General features: G+C 32.6%; 4 protein-coding genes across 5 annotated transcripts; all 4 read left to right on the top strand.

The window, feature by feature from the left end:
- Window positions 1–3,235: 3,235 nt before the first annotated feature.
- Bma-stim-1 (Uncharacterized protein) lies at window positions 3,236–8,170 on the top strand (the record flags this gene model as incomplete). The annotated part of the gene is made up of 12 exons (XM_043077112.1): window positions 3,236–3,311; window positions 3,639–3,763; window positions 3,926–4,161; window positions 4,414–4,526; window positions 4,646–4,823; window positions 5,054–5,120; window positions 5,233–5,315; window positions 5,751–5,936; window positions 6,220–6,326; window positions 6,465–6,542; window positions 7,031–7,463; window positions 8,005–8,170. 12 exons carry the CDS (start codon window positions 3,236–3,238, stop codon window positions 8,168–8,170), a joined length of 1,848 nt encoding a protein of 615 aa, XP_042933046.1.
- Window positions 8,171–10,645: 2,475 nt separating this feature from the next.
- On the top strand, window positions 10,646–12,333 carry Bma-nifk-1 (Uncharacterized protein; the record flags this gene model as incomplete). Its single annotated transcript, XM_001900464.2, has 5 exons — window positions 10,646–10,813; window positions 11,271–11,379; window positions 11,494–11,639; window positions 11,764–11,856; window positions 12,232–12,333. The coding sequence occupies 5 exons, from the start codon at window positions 10,646–10,648 to the stop codon at window positions 12,331–12,333; spliced, it is 618 nt and encodes a 205-aa protein (XP_001900499.1).
- Window positions 12,334–13,360: 1,027 nt separating this feature from the next.
- On the top strand, window positions 13,361–14,097 carry Bm14274 (Uncharacterized protein; the record flags this gene model as incomplete). Its single annotated transcript, XM_043077111.1, has 2 exons — window positions 13,361–13,419; window positions 14,028–14,097. 2 exons carry the CDS (start codon window positions 13,361–13,363, stop codon window positions 14,095–14,097), a joined length of 129 nt encoding a protein of 42 aa, XP_042933045.1.
- Window positions 14,098–16,794: 2,697 nt separating this feature from the next.
- On the top strand, window positions 16,795–21,807 carry Bma-ceh-16 (Uncharacterized protein; the record flags this gene model as incomplete). Of its 2 annotated transcripts, none has more annotated exons than XM_043077109.1 (4): window positions 16,795–16,932; window positions 17,484–17,592; window positions 18,075–18,274; window positions 21,694–21,807. In XM_043077109.1, 4 exons carry the CDS (start codon window positions 16,795–16,797, stop codon window positions 21,805–21,807), a joined length of 561 nt encoding a protein of 186 aa, XP_042933043.1. The 2 variants fall into 2 exon arrangements, with proteins under 2 accessions (XP_042933043.1, XP_042933044.1); XM_043077110.1 differs by lacking the exon at window positions 21,694–21,807 and adding an exon at window positions 19,559–19,675.
- Between the last annotated feature and the right edge of the window lie 542 nt (window positions 21,808–22,349).

Here is a 22,349-nt window from a genome sequence, read left to right as displayed (position 1 = left end):
ACTTCTGACCAGTTACTTCCTTCCACAGCTGCTGTCACTGCTGTTGCTCATATATACAAACTTACCGAAATTTCATTTGTTTATCCAAAAGTTGAAGCCAAGTTTACATCAGCAACTGTCTTTTTTGTAAATAAAATTCATTAACTGATTGCTTCCAAGCAGCAATTATAGACTATCCGTTGGTTCTATCTTTTTAAAAACGAAAACAGGTGAAATTTTCAAGAGATAGAATTTTGGATTGTTTACAAATTATCATTTAGTTTAATTTGCTTTTAAATTTACCTACCGCTATTTTGATATGCTTGACTACATTTGAAATCGGTCAATGCTTCTATACGAAAAAAGTTTTATATTTTGGAAAGTGATGCAATGCTTCATAAACTGTTACTTTGATGCTTCGACAATCAATAAGGTCAAAATTAGCGGGAAAATATGGAGGATGCAGTAGAATAATATTTGGAGGGGATTGAACACAAAATGTTTTTTTCTTTTTTTTGTAATGGTATTTGTCTGTGACACTGATGCTCTATTGGGTCTAATTTCCGGCCGATATGGTTGTACCGATTGAATCGTCCTTACGGTCTCGTGTAACTGATACATGTAGCTTGAACTTGAAATTCTTTGTGGTACCAAAGTTCTTTTTAAAATTCGAATATGAATGTTGCTCAATTCACAAATCAGTGATATCAATGTTGTCATTGGTCGAAATTCTTATTTTAAAAACAAGGTTAGTTTGTCTGAACTCTTTATACCATCAACCATTTAGTAACTCATAACTTCTGTGCTACAACGATTAATTAGGTTTAAGAGACTGGTAAGTTTTAAGAGCATCAAATGAATTTGTACGACGAATTTGCAACAATGAAGCATAGATCGTGTATTTGATACTCAGACTGAAGTATAAATGTTCAATTAATTGGAATATATCGGATAATAGAAAAGTTATCAAAATATCTAGCAACATTTAGTAATATGTTTCGCTAAGCCCTTTCAGCCAGGTTTGTTTGCTATCATGAGTAGTAAGCAGTGTTGTTAATATAAATGAACTGCGAATGAATTGAAGTGATCAAAAATATGCTCTAATGTCCGTTACTACTTCAAAATCCGTCAAAAGCCACGTCAAGAATGAACTGTTTACGTATACATTTAATAGAAACATCGCCAGAGTGATAGAGAGAGAGAGAGAGATGCCATTTCCGTTCCGTCTTCTTTGATTCAAATCAGTTTTTTTCCTTTGCTCAGCACTCTATCGATTGAGAAGTTCAGCAGGGAGAGTTGTGCATTACGACATAGTAGAACGAATTTGAAAAAAACGAAAGGTAAGTATGACTTCTATGAATCTAAAGAGTGGACTGGTCAGACTAGAAAGGAGGGCTGAGAAGTGTGAAGAGAGCACAGGCATCAAAGACTAAGTGTGTTAGGTAGGGGAAAATGTATGGAACAAATGGATTAACTGTAAGTAATTCTTTGAGTTCAAAGTGGACTAAACTAGTTTGTTTGGCTTCTCTAATGTTAGGTAATGAAGGGATAGGGGAAAAAAGGAAAAAAGGCATTAAAATTACAGTTACGCAGCATTCTTTTGTTTTGTTTCAGCTCTATTTTGACTGTAAGTCTCAAGTATTGGAAATTCTGACACTCAAATTTTTCGGAAAAGATTTTAATTTCTATCAATTCCAGGAATATTAATGGAAAACTTGTGATCAGTTGTTAGCACAGGCTAGCAATTGACCTCATCCAATCAATCAATCGATACTTTTTTCGATAATTTTGCTGAAATTCAGATCAATATGAGAACAGAAAACTTATATGAACGTTAAATCCTAAACTACGAATTAACATTACTGCATTCTACGTCAAGCATCAGTGAAGAAACTGGACCAAGATTTTCTGAAATAGCTGTTAAATAGATAAAAAATGAAATATCTCCGTTTGCTCAGAAAAACTTCCGCTGAGCTATCAGAAGCGTGTTGTTACTGTTCAATAATAAAGCTGAAGTAATAAATGAAACCTGAAGGCATAGTTGTATTTTGCTATAGGTTTAAGAGAACTTAATCAGTTGAAATACGATCAAATTCAAAAAAGCGAAATCTGGAATTGGGTTATGCTGGACTTGCGTGAGAAATGTGATGATGACGATCATGATAACTGGAATTGCAACTTATTCGCAGGATGGAAAGGGTAAAACATTTCTTGCTTCACTTGGCTGCAATGTGCTTCGAAGGAACTACTGAAAGTTAGATTATTTTATTCTGACATATTATGTTTGTGCAACATCTTAATAAACTTCGCTTTTCCTTACAACAACTATAACAAAAATTTAATTTTTTGATCGATATTCCAAATTAAATTTATTGTAGATTTTGGCACATTAAAATTGTTGACATGCTTTAAGTCTCCATGACTGATACTATTGATAAATGTGTTTTCGGAAGAAGTCTCTTCGTTCTACAACTTGGCAGAGAGACATAGATACTCAATCAATGATTAAATCCGTCGAAAAAAAATTAAACTTATGACTGACTAGACTTATTCTGATCCAAAGGTAACCTAAAATAACTGCTTGTAAAATTATCCAATACGATAACAGACTTAACAGATTTGTTAATTAATTAAATTAAATAGAATATTATCGAAATCTCAGCCAAAATTTATTCTGTGTATCAAAGTATGGAGAAATCTAGCGCAAACAATAGGATTTGTATTTTCGCAGCGCTCTGTTGCTGTGCTGGGTTCAGCCATTTCTTCCTCAATTCGTTGAAAGAGACTTTTTTGCTTGCTGTTAGGTAAAAAGAGTGGCGCTTGAATTTGTGGTCATTATTGTTCATTATTGACACTTATTTCTAATTACGAAACTCTCAAACAGCAATTTCGAAAGGAGTAAACAGTTAATTGAAGGAGTGAATAGTGACTGCAATTCGGTCAGGTGGGTAAGCGTCAATAATTGAATAATCAGATAGCAATTTCACGAATCTTTATATTCATTTTGGATTGGTTTATCAAATATCTTTTTAGGAGCACCAGAAGTTCCTTTATGTAAACTACCCAGAGCCATGGACCAATAACCTGGTAAGTGCTAGATTAAAGTGTGCTTATTAATTTATGTTTTGCCTAAGCTGACTAATTTCATTTTCTCTATTTCTTTGTCCTAATCGGTCCGGTTGTCGTAACGCTCAGAATCTCGTCTTTTTTTTTCTTTATAAATTACTTTTAGATTCCGGGAGATTTTCAAAAGGACATGTTGGTAGCTGCGCAGTCACTAAGATTGGAAATGCTGCTAGGCATTTTGGTTAACTTCTTAGCACTATGTCAATGTCAGAAAGTGATGAAAATTAAGTTTCTCTTGTACAGTTAAAGTTGTGTTGAATTCTTTAATTAACTAAATGTACACCAATTGGTTGCGGTTAATTCATGTGGCAGTCATGCCTTTTTTTGTAAAGAAAGAGCTAGTTTTTGTTCGAAATAGCATGTTTTTTGAACAGAGCTTTCACTGATATGATAGCATCTCTGTTCGACTTGTTTATCTGTAAATGAGTTGGTTTTATCTGCATAAGTTGAAAATAATTTATGCTGTTTTTCCATGCGAATTTATTACTTTGTAACCTATCTGACTACAGTTTTATCAGTTGTTTCGTTTTTAGATGTGCTAATAACAGCAAATGATGAAAAATTGCGTGATCCAGAAGGATACGAAGCTATAACACAATTGCATCATCAAATGGATGACGACCAATCCGGTTCCATCGATCGGTTCGAGTCAACGGATGTAATAATGCTTCAACAAATTTTTGTTTTTGGAGAGGAAAAGAAAGATGTTTTTTAAGATGAAAACTTCAACAAAACTCAAACTTATGTCCGTAGTCAACAACTAATCATTTATTTCGCCCCATTCCTATATCAATTATTATATAATTCTATAAATTTTCAGTTTTTAAAAGAAGATATGCAGTTGGGAGGTTTGGATCGGGCCAAGCGAGAACGTGCTTTTCATCATAACCATGACGAGTTGATAACAGTGGACGACTTATGGGAAGCGTGGTTTGCATGTGAGGAACGCTCTTGGACAACAACTGATATGGTGAATTGGTTGGAAAATACAGTTCGCCTTCCACAATACGCATCTGTTTTCATTGGGATGGAAATTGATGGTCGAGCTTTACCCAGGTCGGCTTATTGTGAGTATTGATTAATTTTTTTTTGACACTTTTCTCGAAGCACTATTTTGTCTATTTTCATCCTTTTTTTTACAACAAAATTAAGAAGTATGATGGTCTTTATGTATTAAACTTTTGTTATATTCTAAATTAAATCAGAAATATGCTTCTCTTTAAGCAGAATAGTCCGTGGGTTGAAATAGTAACCAAGTTCTTATGGATAACTGCAGTGAAATCCCACTCTGAATATTACAATTTTTAGAATGGCTGTTGCTAATTCGACCTATTTATTGACCGATTTGGGCATCAAAAATTCGGTGCACAAGCAGAAGTTGCGTTTGAAAGCATTAGATGTCGTCCTTTTTGGTTTTAGTGGTCAGTTTTTTTGATATTTATTTAGAATTGATGCAGCTGATTGGTTCAAATTGCTGTTTAGAAAAATAGTCAATTATTTTGTATGTTTGTAATACTTTTTAGAAAATTTTTTTCTTCAGACGGTAATACATCTCGGCTTAAAGATATTGCTTTATCAATCTTAGTGATTGTATTAGTTACGGTGCTTTTTGTTCTCAAAATGCAGCGAACACGATCGCATATGCAAATGGAGCAACTGGCGGCGAAATTATCGCAGTTGAAATCAATGCAAAGCAATTTTGAAGATATCCAGCAGAAGTCAGCGTTTTTTCCTACAGTATTTTTAAAATGAACATCAAGAACAGCATTTTGCCCGTAATTGACTTTAGTGATCAAGTATATTCATTCTGAGCTGGATGCATGGACGTACAAAGATATTTCTTATTAAATGCCGAACGAAGTAGTTTTCATTGTGATTTAATGTATTTTTTTTTTTGGGGTTTTTACTCTAGACCATGCTGCTCATTTAAATAAATTTTAATGTTAAGATTTGAAGAGGAACAAAAAAAACGACAATCAAGTCGAGGTGCAGCAGAAAACGAACAAGTTGAAACGGTTATTTTGCTAATTGCATAACAGCTTAGTCGTTCTTTTTAAAAATTAACTCTCATTTGTTTCCCAATATTATACTATGAATATGATTTGATTTACTGACTAATACTTTTAGCTGAAATCACAACTTATGGAAGCTGAGCGTTTGCTAGAAAATTCTGGTACGGCTCCTCTTGCTTTACAGCCGTTGTTAAGAAGGTTCGTTGTTATAATGCAATACTTGATCAAAATAGTTACTTGAAGTCGAAATATGTATGAAACGCTTTGAGAAATAGTACTTAACTTGGATGGTGCACAGCATACTGTGCAAGACCTTCAGAATGCAGAAATTCTCTTGAATAACCATTTTCTAAGTTGCTCATAGTCTTGTAACTAATTTTTGGTGTTTCGCGACATTTGGTGCATTTGAATTAGGGAGTTTCAGAACCATTATAGCATTGGCTTATCAAGTTGGATCTGCAAATTTATAGTCTAATTGAAGAGGCCGATACAAAGTTCTTATCAAAGCACTTGAACATTCTAAAATTGCTTTTGACTCTGATTTGCAAAGTAACATAGAGATTGTGGCTGTTAGCAAAGAAATGTGAACTTTGTTAAAACCAGAAGAGAAGATTCTTTCTGTACTATTTTTAGGACCTGTGAACTGGAAGTAAGTTACATTGGACAGCAACGAATGGAATGTATTGCTGAAATGAGAGAAGCCATTGAACATATCGATAAGCTTCGGAAAAAACAGTCAAGCCTTGTTTCCTCTATCAAACTTGCTACAGGTGCTTCATCGGGAACAGACCACATCGATTCGCGCATTTTTGCTCTAAAGTATAAACTTTTAAACGATTATGATTAAGATGAGGTTCTTGCTTGTAACTTGACAGTGACTTGTTCTCTAATCATTTGAGAACAAAGAAATACTTGGTGACTAGACAAAGTGTTGTCAATGCTGTTGCTAACTCTGAATAATTTCCAATATTCATTTCCATAAAAAATGACATAAGCAACAGAAAGACAAGAATTGGAAGTCAGGAGGTAATTACTGAACCTCAAGCGTACTTGGCTAAGTGAATTTAAGAAGAGGTACAAAATTCATTCAGTATTCATTAAGAGCTCGAATGGAAAAAATCTCATTGGCAATGAGTGAGTGTCACCAGCGGTGGACTGAAATTGAATCGCTTTGTGGTTTCCCATTGGTTCCTACGTCAGTTGCGGCTGGTAACATTTTGATCAATTTAATGCTTGACATTTTATAAGATGTTTCTCCTGAACTTTATTTTGACCATATTCAATATTTAATCAGTTGTTATCTCTTTTCAAGTTTCTTTTTCTGTAGTAAATTTTTTGAATTTGCAGAAATAGTATTTCCTTCTACAGTGGCTAGTAGTGTATTACCGAGAAGCGGATCCTCCAGTTCATTTTATCGTAAATCGGGTCAGTCATATTCTGAATGTTTATAGTGATTACAGTATCAAAATTCTCATTTTTTTGCTGCACCATCCGTTATTGCCGGATATGAAATGTTTAGATGTGATCTTGATATTTCCTCTTGCCAGCATTTCCAATTGATTATCGTTTGTTGAAGTAATCCTTTTGATTCTCCATTTAAAAGTTCCTTATCCAGTTTGTTTTTTTTTTTTTTTTTTTGTTTCTGACTCAAAAGCATGTTTTTACTAAAGAAAAGTAATGCTTTTTTTATGCTCACGTATATCTTATGCTATTTATTATTTTTGATTTTTTATATTTTGACGTTGAAACTTGAGTAAGTACTTTGATCTATTGTTTGCTGATAAAGGAATAGTCGTCCGTTTGAATTTTATAGGATTCTGGAACTATTATTTTATTTTGTTTGGTCTACCTATTTTTTATTAAATCTTGCTAACAATTTTGCTAATTTAGTTTGTGTTACCAAGCATGTTTAGATTTAGTTGGTGCTACAGTGACGGCAAGCATGGCTTCATCCTCTACATCTGGAAATAGTCCACCTGTTATAATGGAGGATATTAGAGGTCGAACATCACCACCAGTTTGTGTTTGTACTTACGAAAGTTTTGCATCTGCGGGGGCTCGATATATGGATTCTTTAAATTCGCAAAGAGATATTCACGAGAACGGGAATGCTTCAAGACCTTTAAAAGTTGTAGCCGACAGCAATAAACTACTTCAGCATTCTTCGTCTTCCGGATTTAGCAAATGCTGTCATATCGGGCCCGTTGCCAAAATACAGACATCCCGAAATCAAAGTATCGGTCCTCTCATGGAAACTGTTACTGATGTTATATCCGAAACTCCAACAGTTAATAAAGTGATTGCCCCCACTGCTTCGCTGTCAACAACTGTCAATCGTTTTTTACCGTATGCTTTCTTTTTTTGGTTTTCATGCTTTTTTTTTTTTTTTTTTTGCAAGATTCTGATAGTAGAAAGTAAACATTTATCTTTTAGAGTATATATCTTAATAATTACTGGACAAGTGATCAGAGTAAATTTAAAAACAAGTTTAAGAAACTGTGTAATCACTATTTGCCTAAGTAACATCACTTTAGTAGTGAGAGTTTAATGCATGTTTTAACTATTTTTCCATCTCTTTAATGTTCTTACATTTTTTTTTTTTTTTTTTTTTTTTTTTTAACAAGCATATTTTCATTTTTATTCTTGCATATTGGTGTAACGACTTTTTTCAACCTGGTTTCTTTTTTTTTTTGATCAAACAGTACAAAAAAGAATTAAAATATAAAAGTAACAGCTTTTTGGTGAACAAGACATGTAAGCATTTTTTATTCATTTGTTTGGTGATGTGAAATTTGATGGGCCTGGTTTCAATTTATTGCTCCAGTTTATTTGATAAGAGACGATTTTATAAGTTTCGGAGTATTTGTTAATGATATGTTCATTCTAGGTTCAAGCAAGATTTAAAGCTATTAAAACGAAGTGTGTCAAATGCAATATTCAGGCCTTCATCGAGTACCAAAACAAATGGATTTGTAGTGGTTAAGGGAAAGAACATGACTGATATAAGAAAGTCGAGATTTGGGAATTTCTTTCACAGATCATCAAAAATTTAATTCATCTGGTTTGATTCTTTGTAAAATTGCTTATATTCTTACACAAATGTGCAACAATTTGGTTTTCTGCTGTTACTAATTACTTTTCTCCTTTACGCAGCTCTAAAAAGTTTTTCTTCAATCCTAGTAAATGATTTTTTTAATCAGTTCAATATATATATATATATATATATATATATATATATATATATATATATATATATGCATAATCCTCAAAAAAAAAAGATTTTTTAGGAAATTTTGGAAAATGGAAACATCCGCATTAGTAAAGTTAATAAAGGAAAAGTTCTTACTCTATTGTGTTTTACTAAGTGGTAGTCTTCTAGAAGTTCTATATGCATTTAGTTCTATATCAAGCTTCCATTTGTTTAAATTTTCTGTAAGGTTCATGGAATATTTATGTACAGCTATCAATTTCAGATTTTAACTTAACCTTCGAAGCAAAAAAAGTATGGCAACGTTTAAAATTTTTTGTAACAGGTGTAAATTTTTCTTTAAATGAATTCATCAAATGATAGACAGGACTAATCGTTATCTAACCATTACTATTGAAGTTCACTTTTGTCTCGTTGTATCCAGTCTTTCATCTGTCAGCGTCAGGTTAGCTGATTGGTGTTAGCCAGAAATTTTTCTAGGGAAAAAATTTTCTTAAATTTCTGCCAAATTTGTTTAGTGTTGTGATCGAGCAGTGTCCACTGGCTAAGTGGTTGTTCTTTTCTATATCCTCACATAAACATCTCAGTTTTCAGTTTTATTCCTGAAATAACTTTCTAATAGATTCACGAATTTTCGTGAACTGAAAGCTAATTGGCCTTAGTTTGGCTTTTTTTTACCGACGTTTTATCTATCTTCTATTTGCAAGAGAGATAAATGGTTTACTGATTTGGGATTTTATTTTTTGTTCAGTTTTTCAATTAAGCAATTTTTTTGAACTTTCTTAATTTTTTTGTTTTGGTGTTTTGCGAAGTGTTGTCTAGCTATGACTCGGGTTGAAATAGAATTCTTTTGTTAATGTATCCTTTCTTTCGTCGTAACTGATATTAATTTTTTAAGCTATGCTAAAATAATAAAAGAATATCCATATCTTTATATTCTCAGACATAACGATTTGCATTGTTTCGTATCCTCAGTTCGGGTAACACTTCCTATGCTTTTCATTTCATTATTCAGAAACACTTCTGAGTTCCTTTTGTCATATAGGGAAATGGATTATTACTTCCCAAACTTTATTTTGTTTTTGAATGAGATTACCTTTTTGCTTAAGTTTGATTTGTCTTGTGACTATTTTGGGTCCAAAATTTGTTAGTGTTGCCATAAAAAATTCAGAATCCTTTACGTTTGAAAGACAATTTGAATATTCCCACTGTTTTATTTCGCATCAGTGATTAAAAAATGATATGTTTGATGACTTATTAAAATGAACAGATCTTTTTTCACATAATTTTCATATAATTGTTGATGTTTTGATGATCGTATGGCATGTCGGAAATCTTGTTCACATATAAAAAGCTGTGATTATTTAAATGTTTAAGTTTGTGCTTATTCCTTACTTTTTTGCATCAAAATTGTTCACTTATGAAATGAGTTTTTTTATACTTTTGCACTATTTTCAGTTATAAAGTTCAATGATTTTTCAATAAATTAAGAATGCTTTAAGATACTTGACAGTTATTCCTGAAATGTTCTTTCCGTTTTCATATGTATGCTTTTCATATATGATTGAAAAATGGTATTTATCATATGCATACTAGTATATATTCTATTCTGTTTCTGGTTTGTAGAGTTGTGGTTTGATAAGGAAACAATAGTTTCTTTCCTAAAAATTATTGGAAAAGACAGCTTATATTTCAGGCCAATTTCTATGCAGAAGTATTTAGATAAATTGCGATTTTATTTAGATCATTTGACGCAGATTATTTTATGGTTGGGGAATTCAGTGGGAAGTTAGGAAGGATGTGTTGGGTTGTTGGAAGACGTTAACTCTTTTTATTATTCGCATAATTTCATGCAGTTCATGTCTAACCCTGAAAGTAGGAATGTTTCGTACTGTTTCATTTATTTATTTTTTAATTTTTTGGTTCTTTTGGTGCCAATAATACCAGTGCTTTTCTTTGGTAACTTTTTTTTCTTAATTTGAAAATGTCTTTTGATATTGTAAATAAATTTGTTTTTGGGAATCGATTTCTTATATCAATTCAAACGTACACTGGCGTTTAATTTTAATTTTAATTTTAAAAGATTGATATTCTCATATATTGATTTTACGGTGAATTTTGTGCTCTGTCTAGAGACAACTCAACACTCAACGGGGACGCTTCACGAAAATATGGGAAATTTTTTTTTTAAATAATATAAATTTCCATTTCAGGATGAAGTCCGGTTCAAAACCTTTAGAAATGAAAGGATAGTAATGGTATAAATTACTCTGCGGTAACATGTGTTCATTGGCTTATGTTTTTTAGGGTTTTAAGGAATATGACTCAAAGCAAAAGAATTGAAGATTTAAGATCAACGATGTTGTCTTATGAGACGGGAATAGATCCGGAAGGCAATTCAAAGGCTGTAGTGGTCAAACACATTCCCTTCGGATTCTTCGAGAAGGAGTTGTTGAATTATTTTTTGCAATTCGGTACTGTTCAACGAGTGCGAGTTGCAAGGAACAAAAAGATATGCTCATTCTTCACAGCTTACAAATTCTAGTTTAATTGTTAATGTTGCTTTCATATAAATTCGTAGCTACATTCTCATATTTTTCAGTTTTGTTTGCTTTTATGAGTGGAACAAAAACACCTAGGTGGGGTGAACACACGTCCATCCTTCCGAAATGACTTGAAGATGGTGGTTCACATTTTCTGGACTTTACGCATCCCTCGAATTTAAGTCGGGGAAAGGATCTCTAATTTAGAAGTTCATTCCGTCAATCGGGTTTCTCAATTTCATCAGATCTTGCTTTTTCGTTAAACTAAAATATTAGTTTTGTCATTAAATATTGATTTTTTTAACACATCTCACGGAAACGTGTGCTAGAGACAGCTCATGATTTAACATGGATTTATTTATCTGGATTTTTTATGGGACATTTATGTACTTTCATTTTCAGACCGGAAATCATAAAGGATGGGCTTTTGTACTTTTCACAAATTATGAAGTAGCACAATTGGCAGCTGAGGCTATGGATGGTTATCTGATGTTCGAAAAACGACTTGAATGTGGGTTTCTAACTTATGTAGCACAAAATGTTTTCCGGTAATAATGAAAACTTGCACAGCAATTAATTCTTCCTAATGTTGTAATTACAGCAGACTTAAAGATGTTCATTCCAGGCAAAGTAATAAAAAATAAAGATTTCCCATCCTGCTTACGTAAAGGACCACGAATAATTCCACCACCGTTAAAAAATGCTACTAGGAAACGCCATGCTAAGAAACTGAATAAGATACAAAGTGGATGGTGTGAAGAAGCAGCAAAAGTATGGTTTATTTCCAGAATTTATATTATCAATACAAAGAAAGCATAAGATAGGAATTAGAACTGCATCATAGAATCAGAAATAATTTAGAGTAACAATTTTCTATTCATTTTTTATATTTCAGAAACGACTACTGAAGAACATAGAAATTAGGGGAAGTGAATTTGCTAAACTCGGTTATCAACTGCCACCCATTGTCGGACTGTCGGAAACGAAAGTATTTTCTTTGGATTTTTTTGCTAATTCTTTGCTTGGTTTATCGTGTGTATTATTCTTATCTCATGCAAAAAATTTCTCAAGGAATAAGTATGGGATTTGATAATAAATTTGGAAATTTTTCAACGTTTCTTAAAGAAGGTTCAATTTTTGAAACTAGTGTCAAGCAAAGAAATTCTTCTATACTCTGCCATAAAGACCTTTTAACAGTAATTTTTTTTCTAGGATTTTAATATTTAAAATTTCATGTTATCACTATAATAATGGACTGCAAATTAATTCATAACAAAAGGATATTCGAGCAAAAAAGAGAAAAAAGAACGAGGTTAAGATTTTTTTTTGATGCGACAAGTTTTTCTTATTTCTCTAGTTTCAGCAAGTTATGCCAGTGATTAATAAAAGAAGCCCTGTGAAAGCTGAAGTAATAAAATCAGATGATGCAAAAAATCAGGTTCAGGCAAGCGATCCAAAAAATTGAAGAAAAGCTTTATTGCAAGAAAGACTACAAATGATTGACATGATAAAATGCGAAAAATGGAATAAGAAACGTTCTTCAATTTCTTTGGATTGGTTCATACTACTATTGCTACTCTAGTTTTGTCTGTATTGTGTTTCCTGCATCGAATAAAAGTTTTCAATTATATTATGACATTTGATATTTTCATTAGTAAAAGATTTTGGGCGACCGAGTATATTCTGTAGTTCTGAAGCGTTCACATCGATTTTTGTTAGGTTAGTACTAGATTAATATGTCGTATGTTTATAAGTTCGATTATATACTTTGAGTACAGTACTTTTAATTGGAATATTCACTATTGATAAATCTAAGTGAAACATTATGCCGGGTCTAATGTTTCGCAGATTACGTGAGATAAATATAGGATGGCAAATTCTGATAGATTGGTTCATTGAATGTGTTATGAGTCGGCTCATTATGTCCGGTAAGTTTCCGTGTCTATTTCAGTAAAAGCTACCGCTTTAAGCGATCTATCAAGTCCTGATTTGTTATTTCTCAATTCTCATATCTTTACCTGCAGTTTCCCACCTTTGCAACTGCCGTCAACATTTTCTGCTACTACCGAACAAGGACTCCAAATGACTTTTATCCTTTGAATTGATACGATCTGGTGATCTTCAAAGAAATCTGTAATTATTAAGTATGTTCAGTGATCCTTGATCATTTTTTCATATGTTACAGACAAAAAAAAAAAGAAAGGAGCTAATTTCTTTCTTGAATTTCCATAACTTGTCCTCATAACTCTCAGCACTGATTTCATCGCTAATCGCTTATCTGTCGTAGCGATCCTTCACCTAAGCTTGCTGTTCTTACCTTTATAACGTATATTTGTAGCACTATACGACCTTTGCCAACTACAAGGTTCATTCATTTACTATTACTGCTACAAGTAGTAGACAAGCTATTTAACCTGCACTACAAATTAATTTCACAGTTTCAGTCTCTCATTCAATCAATCGGATCGTAAGCACAAATAGTATTTGACAGAATGCCACAAAAATCGTGTCTGGCGAATGATGAATTGAAAGTTCCCTGCTGCACTGATTTGTGAGTTAACATTTTCTAATTTAATTTAGCTAACATCAATTTACTTTGGAAGTTCTAAATCCTAAATAAGTCTTAAATAATTTTCCTTGCAATTAACTTAAAAATTTTGTTTTTATTTGCTAAAACAGGTAAAACATGTTAAAGGGAATAAAGGCAGTACTTTTCATATCTGACAATTAGATAGCTAAATGTTATGCATCATTTTAAAGTTAACTTCGTTTCATTTTCGGGTCCTCAAGCTTGCTGTATTCTTGCTACCAAAAACGATAATTTTCTCATATTGTACAAGATCCGGTAGTCTTAGGCTTTTGATGCTAATGAACTCTCTCTGTCTCTCTCTCACTCATATCTTCCTCCTCATGTCCCCTCTTTTCACAGTCCTTGTCATATCACAATTTTCAGTTTTCAGCTTTCAGCTTCAAAGAAAATCTTTGAAATATTTTTTCTGAATTGCAAAATTATGGTCTTCCAAACTCAATTACACATGTCTATTAGTTATGCAGTTAAAATGTTGTCGAATGAAGTAGTTACATGTTTGGGCAAGAAAACTGATGAAATTATTTGATAAAATTCAACAACAGCAACATTTGACAATCATGTTGGTGTAGTGATAACAATCAAAATGCTGACGACGATGATCATGCCAACGATATGATGACGGTGCAGCAACGATCATAATGATGATGATATGTTATCAATAGCAGCGCTACTGATACACTATGATAACGGCGGAATTAAGGGTGATAATGAGGATAGCGATAACGATAACGATAGTGATGATGATAGTGGTGATCAAATAAGAAAGCAAACGACTTTCAATATCATGCCTTTGCTATTTTCCTCCTTTTCTCTTAGCCTTTTCGTTGTACATGAAAAAAAAAAAAAACGAACAATAATAAATATAAAGCATTTGAAGTAAGAGTGTGGAAACCTGAATTTCTTTCTTCGACAGTTATAGTTGTGAAATTTATAATGAAGGAAGAGTAAAACTTTTACAAAGTTTTTGGTTATCAGCTCACTAATATTAATTAATTTATAAAATTTACTACACATATAAATCTGCTCCATCGTTTTTAGCTATTTCGTAAAGCTGTTTTTCTTGAGATCTTGTCTGTCTTCCTTCAAATTTTATTTAGGTCCAAAGTTGCTCAAAGTAATTGGAAAATGAAGTAGTCAAAGATCAAGACAGAAACAGAGAAACGAAGATAGTATGAAGTAATCATATCAGCGCAAAACACGCTCTATTTAGTCACCTATTTAGGTGTAACGTATTTTGAAAAACAGGAGAAAGGGTGGAATATTCCAGAAAAATGAATATTTCTTTACCTTAGCTGTTTGAGGCATTTATTTTTCCCAATTGCAACAATAATCTCTCTAGTCGCATTAATTTATACACAATCAGAACAATTTCACTAGATAATTGCCGTAATGTATTGAAGTAAATAATTATCTCAATTATAGATAAAAGGAGGGTAATGAAGCTTCATTTGTATATTTACTAGAATGGGAAGCCAACAAAACGAAGAAGCATTGGCTTTGATCGAAGAGAAATGAATGTGCGTGCATATGTGTATGGTGCACGGGGAGTGTACATAAATGTGCAGACAGATCTGCAAGCGACTAAATTAATTGCTTTCTAAAATTGCGTTAAATTAGTTCGCGTAGGAACTTTCTTTGAATGAATGATTAGAAGGCATCATCCAATTACTCTCTCGTTCATAGCAGTTTATTTCGATAATTGTTGAAGTGAGGAGTAAGGAGCATCTAATTAATTGCCATATTGAGGGGTAAGGTTTCTTTCTCGAGATTGTCTCGAGAATGGCGAGATAGTGTTAGAGGAAGAGAAAAAAGAGGCTATTGTTACAGGTGAAAGAGAAGAAGACTGACTGAAAATCCATCAAAATGTAGCTTAATTAACTTAATTAACTCTATCAAATACAGGCAGTAGTGAAGCTTATTGTTCCTTTGTCGATTATTCTCCTATCCGCTCTTCTTCATTCAGCTTTTGGAGGCGGGACTTTAGGAAATAAACCAATTAATTTAGGGTTTAAAGTGAGATGGGAAAAGAGTAATGCTATATGGTCATATGGAATACGGTAGGATGGTTGTGGAGAGGAATAGGCGTGACAACAAATTTCTATCAGATGGATCCAGGAGGACGAAAAGACTGAAGTGACAAAGAGGCGCTGCCTATTGCCCTTCTAAATTACTGAATTAACAATTCCCAAACAACAACCTCGGTTCCTTTCGTCTTTATTGTATCACTGCGCCATCTATTCCCCTCTGTCATTTATAAAATTATCGCTATCATTATAGTTAGCCTTCATCAGCACCAATACCATTTTGTTGTGGCTGTTATTAACTTTATTATTAATCATTAAGGTAGCTGATGTTTTCCTCTTCTTATTGCTTTATAATCGTTGTGTTTTGTTGTTATTATTGTCTGACGTTTCTAAAATTACTGAGTTTTTTTAAAAAGTTTGTAATCCAGAATCAGGAGTACAAATGTGAGCAAGAGAAAAAAATATTTTTTTAATCTTTCTTGCATTTAAGTATTATAATTAAATTAAGATTTAGCAAATAATAAAGAGATGTCCGTGTCTTCTTTACCTGATTGTTGTTACTGTTTACTTATGTTATTTATTATAATTTATGCTCAGCCATCATGGTATGCCTAGTTTGTAAATAAAATATATTACTCCGATTGCTGGGCTTTTTGCTCATAAAGATTAGAAGTACCATACGCAACTATTGCTTAGAAAAACTAAGTAAGCTGAAATTACATAGAAGTTACGCATTGGTAGCACAAGAAGAATGTAATTAACTGAACATCACAATAAGTTTTAAATTGAGATTTCAATGAAAAAAATAAAATGCAGGAATTATTGATATTGGGCTCTTTCGACTAGTAAATATTCAATTAACTTATAAGTTGTTTCCGTCACTGTTTCTGAGTTTTCCAAAACGATTCATGAAAAAAAAAATACCGAAATTAGTATACGAATTCAGATAAACATCAAGTTTTGATCCGAAATAACGATGGCAGCCGCAATAGTTTGTCACTGAAGGCTGACAGGAAAAAGGCGAAAAAAGAAAAATCTCACCTTGCCGCTAACTTTTGTAGATAAATAAAAGTTTTTCTTCCTTTCAATGCTAAGGTTTATTTTCATGAATTGTCTATTTCATGTTTGCTTGAAATTGTGTATCAAGAGGACTAAATGTGAAAGTATTGACAAACTAATTATTGTCTATGAAGAAAGAAGCCTGAAATTAGTCAATTAAAATAGTACTGATTAAATAAATAAATATTCGGCAGGATTAGCTAATTCTGGAAACTATTCAGTTATGTATCATCGAATTCATTCTATTATTCAGATGGATAGTACATCAGATTCCGTTTCCGAAGGCCTATCTTCACCGGAGCTATTACATCGTAGTAGTGGAGAATCATATCAAACGAGTTCCAAGCTAAAATTCTCCATACAGAACATTTTGAGACCAGATTTCGGTAAGGTAAGAGTGTTTCAATGATTGAAAAACAAAATAAATTTTCGTTTCGCCAAATAAAATTGTTTGGTTTTAAAAGAAGAAAGTCTTGATATCTTTCAAAAAAAAAAAAAAAAATTCAAATATTTTTCCGTTCTAATTCTCACAAACCAAGTGAAATTTACAAAATTTTCCATAGTTTCTTAATTCGATGTTTGGTTTAAGTTATAGAAATATTGTTAATATTGCCTTCCAAAGGTAATATTAACGGTATTGTGTAGCGTTAATCTTAATTATATGACCTATCTTATTCATCCTAGATGCTATCTTTATTGCCACATATGACACCTTCAATTACATTCAATTATTGTTGTAACGGTATCAATATTTGAGCATCCAATACTTTAGATCTTGACCATTCTTTTGAACTTTTTAGGATTCATTGCTTCCTGGATATGACGATTAAATATGAGGCTGTTTGTATACCAATTAATTCCATCTGACAATGACCATTACTGCTGAAAGTTATATAGATTGAGATTTGTAAGAATATACGTAATTATGTTCTTTTTTTTCAGCAGCACGAGACAGTTCTAAAGCCATGTGTATCAACAACACCGGACAACATGAATACAGTATTCCCAGCTTGGATATATTGTACTCGGTATTCCGATCGACCGAGTTCAGGTACATTTCGGAAATGTTTTCAAATAAAGTGGACCAAATGTAGATGCATGTAGGTAAGTGGTAGATCAAGTTGTCTTACCATATGCCATGCTAGAAGTTTTAAAGATTGCAAATTTGAACAGCGACTGTAGAAAGAGCTGAGATATACGATTGCGTAACTTCCTTACTATCTTCATGTCTCTTCTTGGCAAGCATGCTAATTTGCATACGTTTGCATCATTACATCCATTCATCCATCAAAACTATTTTGTATTTATCAAATACAGTTATCACGCATTATAATTATTACTTATTCATGAGAATAATTGCTGAACAAATCCTTATAATTAACAATATTGATATGTTTCCATCAGAAGGTTATGAGTTTTCGTCATTCGTCAACTCATGTATCATTCATTTAAACATTATGGGAAATTATTAATTTGCAGTGAAATTTTCCTTAATTTTTTAATTTGATTTACTATGAATTGTTTTTGCTTTAGGGCCAAGGTCACGACGAACGAAACGGAAAGAAACAAATCTTAATGACGACGAGAAGCGACCACGAACGGCATTTACTGCTGAACAACTAGAACGGTTGAAACAACAGTTCATGGATAATCGGTACCTGACAGAGAAACGGCGTCAGGAATTAGCCCATGAGCTTGGCCTAAATGAATCACAAATCAAAATATGGTTCCAGGTTAACTTTACATTTGTTAAATTTTTTTTTTGTTGCGTTTTGAATGAAGCCTTCATTAGCAGAACTTAATTCATCATCTATCTTCATAACATTCAGTTTCTGTTTCTACTCCGAATCCTTTTCCAGTAAAAAACATCTTGACTATCAACTAAAATATAGGATAATTAATAGATGACTTAAAATTAAAATTTTTTCTTCATTAACGTTCCAATATTTTCCTGTCAATGTTTCTTGATAAAGTTTGCTGAAGAGATATCGAGCAGGAAAGAGAATGTGCGATGGACACCAACGTAATTCTTCCTCGATCTTGTCTTCAAAAGCTATCTTTGACCGTAACATTGCGGAGTTTTGTTAATTTGTTGAAATTAAGGAGAAATAAAAAAACAAGAAAACAGCGGATGTATAAGAGAGAAAAGTGTTTGAATAACAGGAGATGAGGAAGGAAGGAAGGGTCTAAATAGATGGTGAAAGAGGCGCAAATGTGAATGGAGAGGTGTGAGTGCTTCTTCCGGATGACAAACTTTACATATTCGTTCTTGTTGGAGATTGAGATTTTACGCTGATAATGGATAGAGTTGAAAGTCTGAGCGTATGGATAGTCCCATATTCAAGGTTCATTCTTGAAATGGTTTTCATCCATTTTAATCCTCCTCGGCAGGGAAGTTTCCGTAAACATTCACCATATCAATTAATTCTTTTTGAAAATATGGATCATAACATCTAGGTCACATATGTTGAATCTCATGACTTCATTTTACTGTAAGTTGTTGAAGTAAAAAAAAATTTGGTAATGTAATTTGCCTCTCGAACACTTCTCGAAGACAAACAAACATGATTAAACTACTGATTTTGATTTTCTTTTATGTTTTTTCGCTTTTATGAAACTGCGTTGATTTCTACTAATATTTTGGAATTACTGTAAAACACTACTTAACAATAATAAATAGAAGTGCATAGCAGACAGGTGTGCACATAGAATAATCGATTATTTGATCAGTGTTAATAAAGATTTCGAAAAAATCATCATCATTTGTTCCTACATACAATGGGAATAATTATAATGATGATGGTGATGTTATCAACAGTCATTCTATTATTGTATTACCAGTTTTGCGTCATGTCGCTGTCTTCCTGCATTCCTGAAATTGAGATATTAGATAAGTAAAGATTTGAAAAGTATATCTTCAAGTGCAACAAATAAGAAAATTCCTTTTTTTTTTTCTTTTTTTAAGGATAGATTCAGTCATTGATCAGTTGTGAATTTATTGTTTTCATTCTTTTCAGCCCGCAATTTCACCTCTAAGGAAAATGGATGAACTAAATTTAAGAAAGACTGACAGTTTTGCATATGGAAGTACGGGGCATAGATTTGTGTCTCCATACAAGCCTTGTAATCATTAAATATCGTTTTAGATGAATTTATTTATTATCAGGCAGTTGAATCTTGCAACTATCTCTCTGTAAAATTTGCCGCTATGGGCAATGGACATGTACCTCCGTCTGAAATCAATTTTCTCTAGAACTTGTCTTTTGGATTATGTATTTGTTCATGTTAACTTTCTTCTCAAAGAAAAGCCGAAAAAATTGCTCACTAATTTCTCATTTCCTTCCGTTTGTCTTGATTTATATCTTCATCTTTTTCTTCTAGCTTTTTCCTCCTATAATTGCACAATGTAATTTTCTAATTAGTGAATGAAATTTTCGTGATGTCTTACCGATTCATTTGCGATAAAATGAAAAAATCATCTCATTTCATGATAACTTTGTTCATAGCCATCTTGATAAATCGTGTACGGCTTGCATATTGAGTAATCCTACCAGTGTCAACTTCAAACACTTTCAGTATCAAAATAGAAACCACATGTATGAAAAAACTTGCTATACAAAAAGTCGACATCAAAAAGTTTAGTTATGTAGCAAGCTGTTCCAATACAAATTTCGCGAAATGGTTTGCGAACACAACTTGTTACTACCGATAAAGTCAAAGATATTGCTCTTGAAAAAATATTATCGAATTCTGTTATAATTATCTTTTCCCAGGACTCATTTTTTTCTCGCAGATGATTTCTATTTTTTCAGTTTTTCTTCGTGAATTTTCCTGATAGTTCAAAGACTTACTATCTGAATTTCTTACTAGCACATTATCCATTTCTAATATCATTTGTTTGATCATATTGTAAAGGAGTTCAACTAGATATGTTTCCCATCCTTCTTGAAAATCATATCGTGCTTGTTATGAATGATTGCCTGTCTAATGATAAGTATGAGAAAGAAATGTTAATTGGTAAGTAATAACAAGGTGCAAAATGACTGGACTATCTATCGTTACAATCTCTTAGCGGAAAGAAGACGATGATACTGAACTTTGATTGAGCGATAAAACAGTTCTCCCGTCCTTGTTGACATGATATAACCCGTTCATTATGTTTATTACTCAGTATTGCATATCATCATGACGATTACCATTAGACATCTCAGAAATTAACAATTTTATTGAAGAATTGCTTGATGAGCTGTCCAGACATTTCGATTTTGTTAGGAGAACATACAAATGAAATAGAACATTATCTCAACAGATGAGCTAGAACTTACTTCCGACACAACCAAAGTATTTTATTGAGGAATTACATGATTTCCAAAAGTTCGCAGATATCATTGAATTTCACTGAGATTCAGACTTTGATGGAGAAAAGCCACAAATCAGCAGAACTTTTGAACAGTAGAAATCCTTACATTTATATCAAGAAGTTCGAAGTATGTCTGGGAAGATTTCCTACCACCACTATTTTCAATTACCTTGAGCTAACTTGGTTGGTGGAAGAAGGGAGTAGAGAGGGAGTTTTTTTAATATTTTTTCAGTTCTAATCTCGAGCTTTAACGGTTGGAGGTTATTGATGCTGAACTAATTTTATCAATCAAATTTAATGTTAAATTACTCTTTGTTCCGTGGAAAACAAAAAATCTATTTTACCTTAAAATCTTTTGACAATCTCTAGTTAATTTTACTAGAAATATTGATGCATCATACTACCATTATACACTTCCAAAAACCTCATCAACCCAAATATTGAAAAAAAGAAACCGGTGGAGCATTCTTGTTTTGAAGGTTCATTTTATCGGTAGGGCTATACAACGCAATTTTATATTTGTGTACAATGTATTTCATCCGTGCTAAACAAACCAATTCCATTTATTGATTCACAATCTTACACTAAGATCACCTTCTAAGTGCCAATTATCGAGTAAGATTCCCACGTATTCCTCTTACTTTTTATTATAAAAAAAGTAAAGCAATGCCAGCGAACATCAAGAATTCATAGTTCACCACATTTTGCAGAATTCAAGATATCTCCTGAGCCAAATCTATTTGTGCATTTGAAATTTTTGCCTTAAAATTAAAAATGATTCCTGATTTTCAGAATAAACGAGCAAAACTAAAGAAAGCATCCGGACATCGACCTGTACTGGCGCTGCATTTAATGGCTCAGGGGCTTTACAACCATACATCGATGCCAATATTCAATCAACGCTAGGATGGAATTAGGTCAGACGCACTTCTCTGCAATTTCTGATTCGGTTTACATTGATGCTGAAAAACTTAAATAGAATGATACATTCTCAAAACTTGCTTGCATGCTGGACCTGCTAAACTGCAGGTATAATCTGCAACATTTTTTATATATTAAACGCCCTATCACCCAGCTGGGCAGTCGGCAATAAAATTAAAGAAGCAAACTTCCTTTATGCCCTTTATAACTATATAACGGTGACAGAACAAAGATAGTTTTACTTTAGGAATTTAGTGTTTAAACTATTAGCAAGTAAGGAATTTAAAATCGAAGCCTAACAAAACAATACTGAACTTCACAAACAAATGTACTGATTACGGTAAGAAAGATTAAAGTTTTGTACATTTAGCGGTGCTGTTGTATTAATCGAAAAATATATGATAATAAATATATGCTTACATTTATTGTTAACAACAAAATAAGAACAGAAAAATGTATGAGAGAAATAACTTGATGACCTAACTGACTTTTCCGTTTAGAATCCAAGCGGTCGATTACTAAACGAT

The sequence above is a fragment of the Brugia malayi genome (genome assembly GCF_000002995.4).
Source record: "Brugia malayi strain FR3 genome assembly, contig: Bm_v4_Chr1_scaffold_001, whole genome shotgun sequence".
Classification (NCBI taxonomy): Eukaryota; Metazoa; Nematoda; class Chromadorea; order Rhabditida; family Onchocercidae; genus Brugia; species Brugia malayi.
This window is presented reverse-complemented; position numbering and strand designations above follow the sequence as displayed.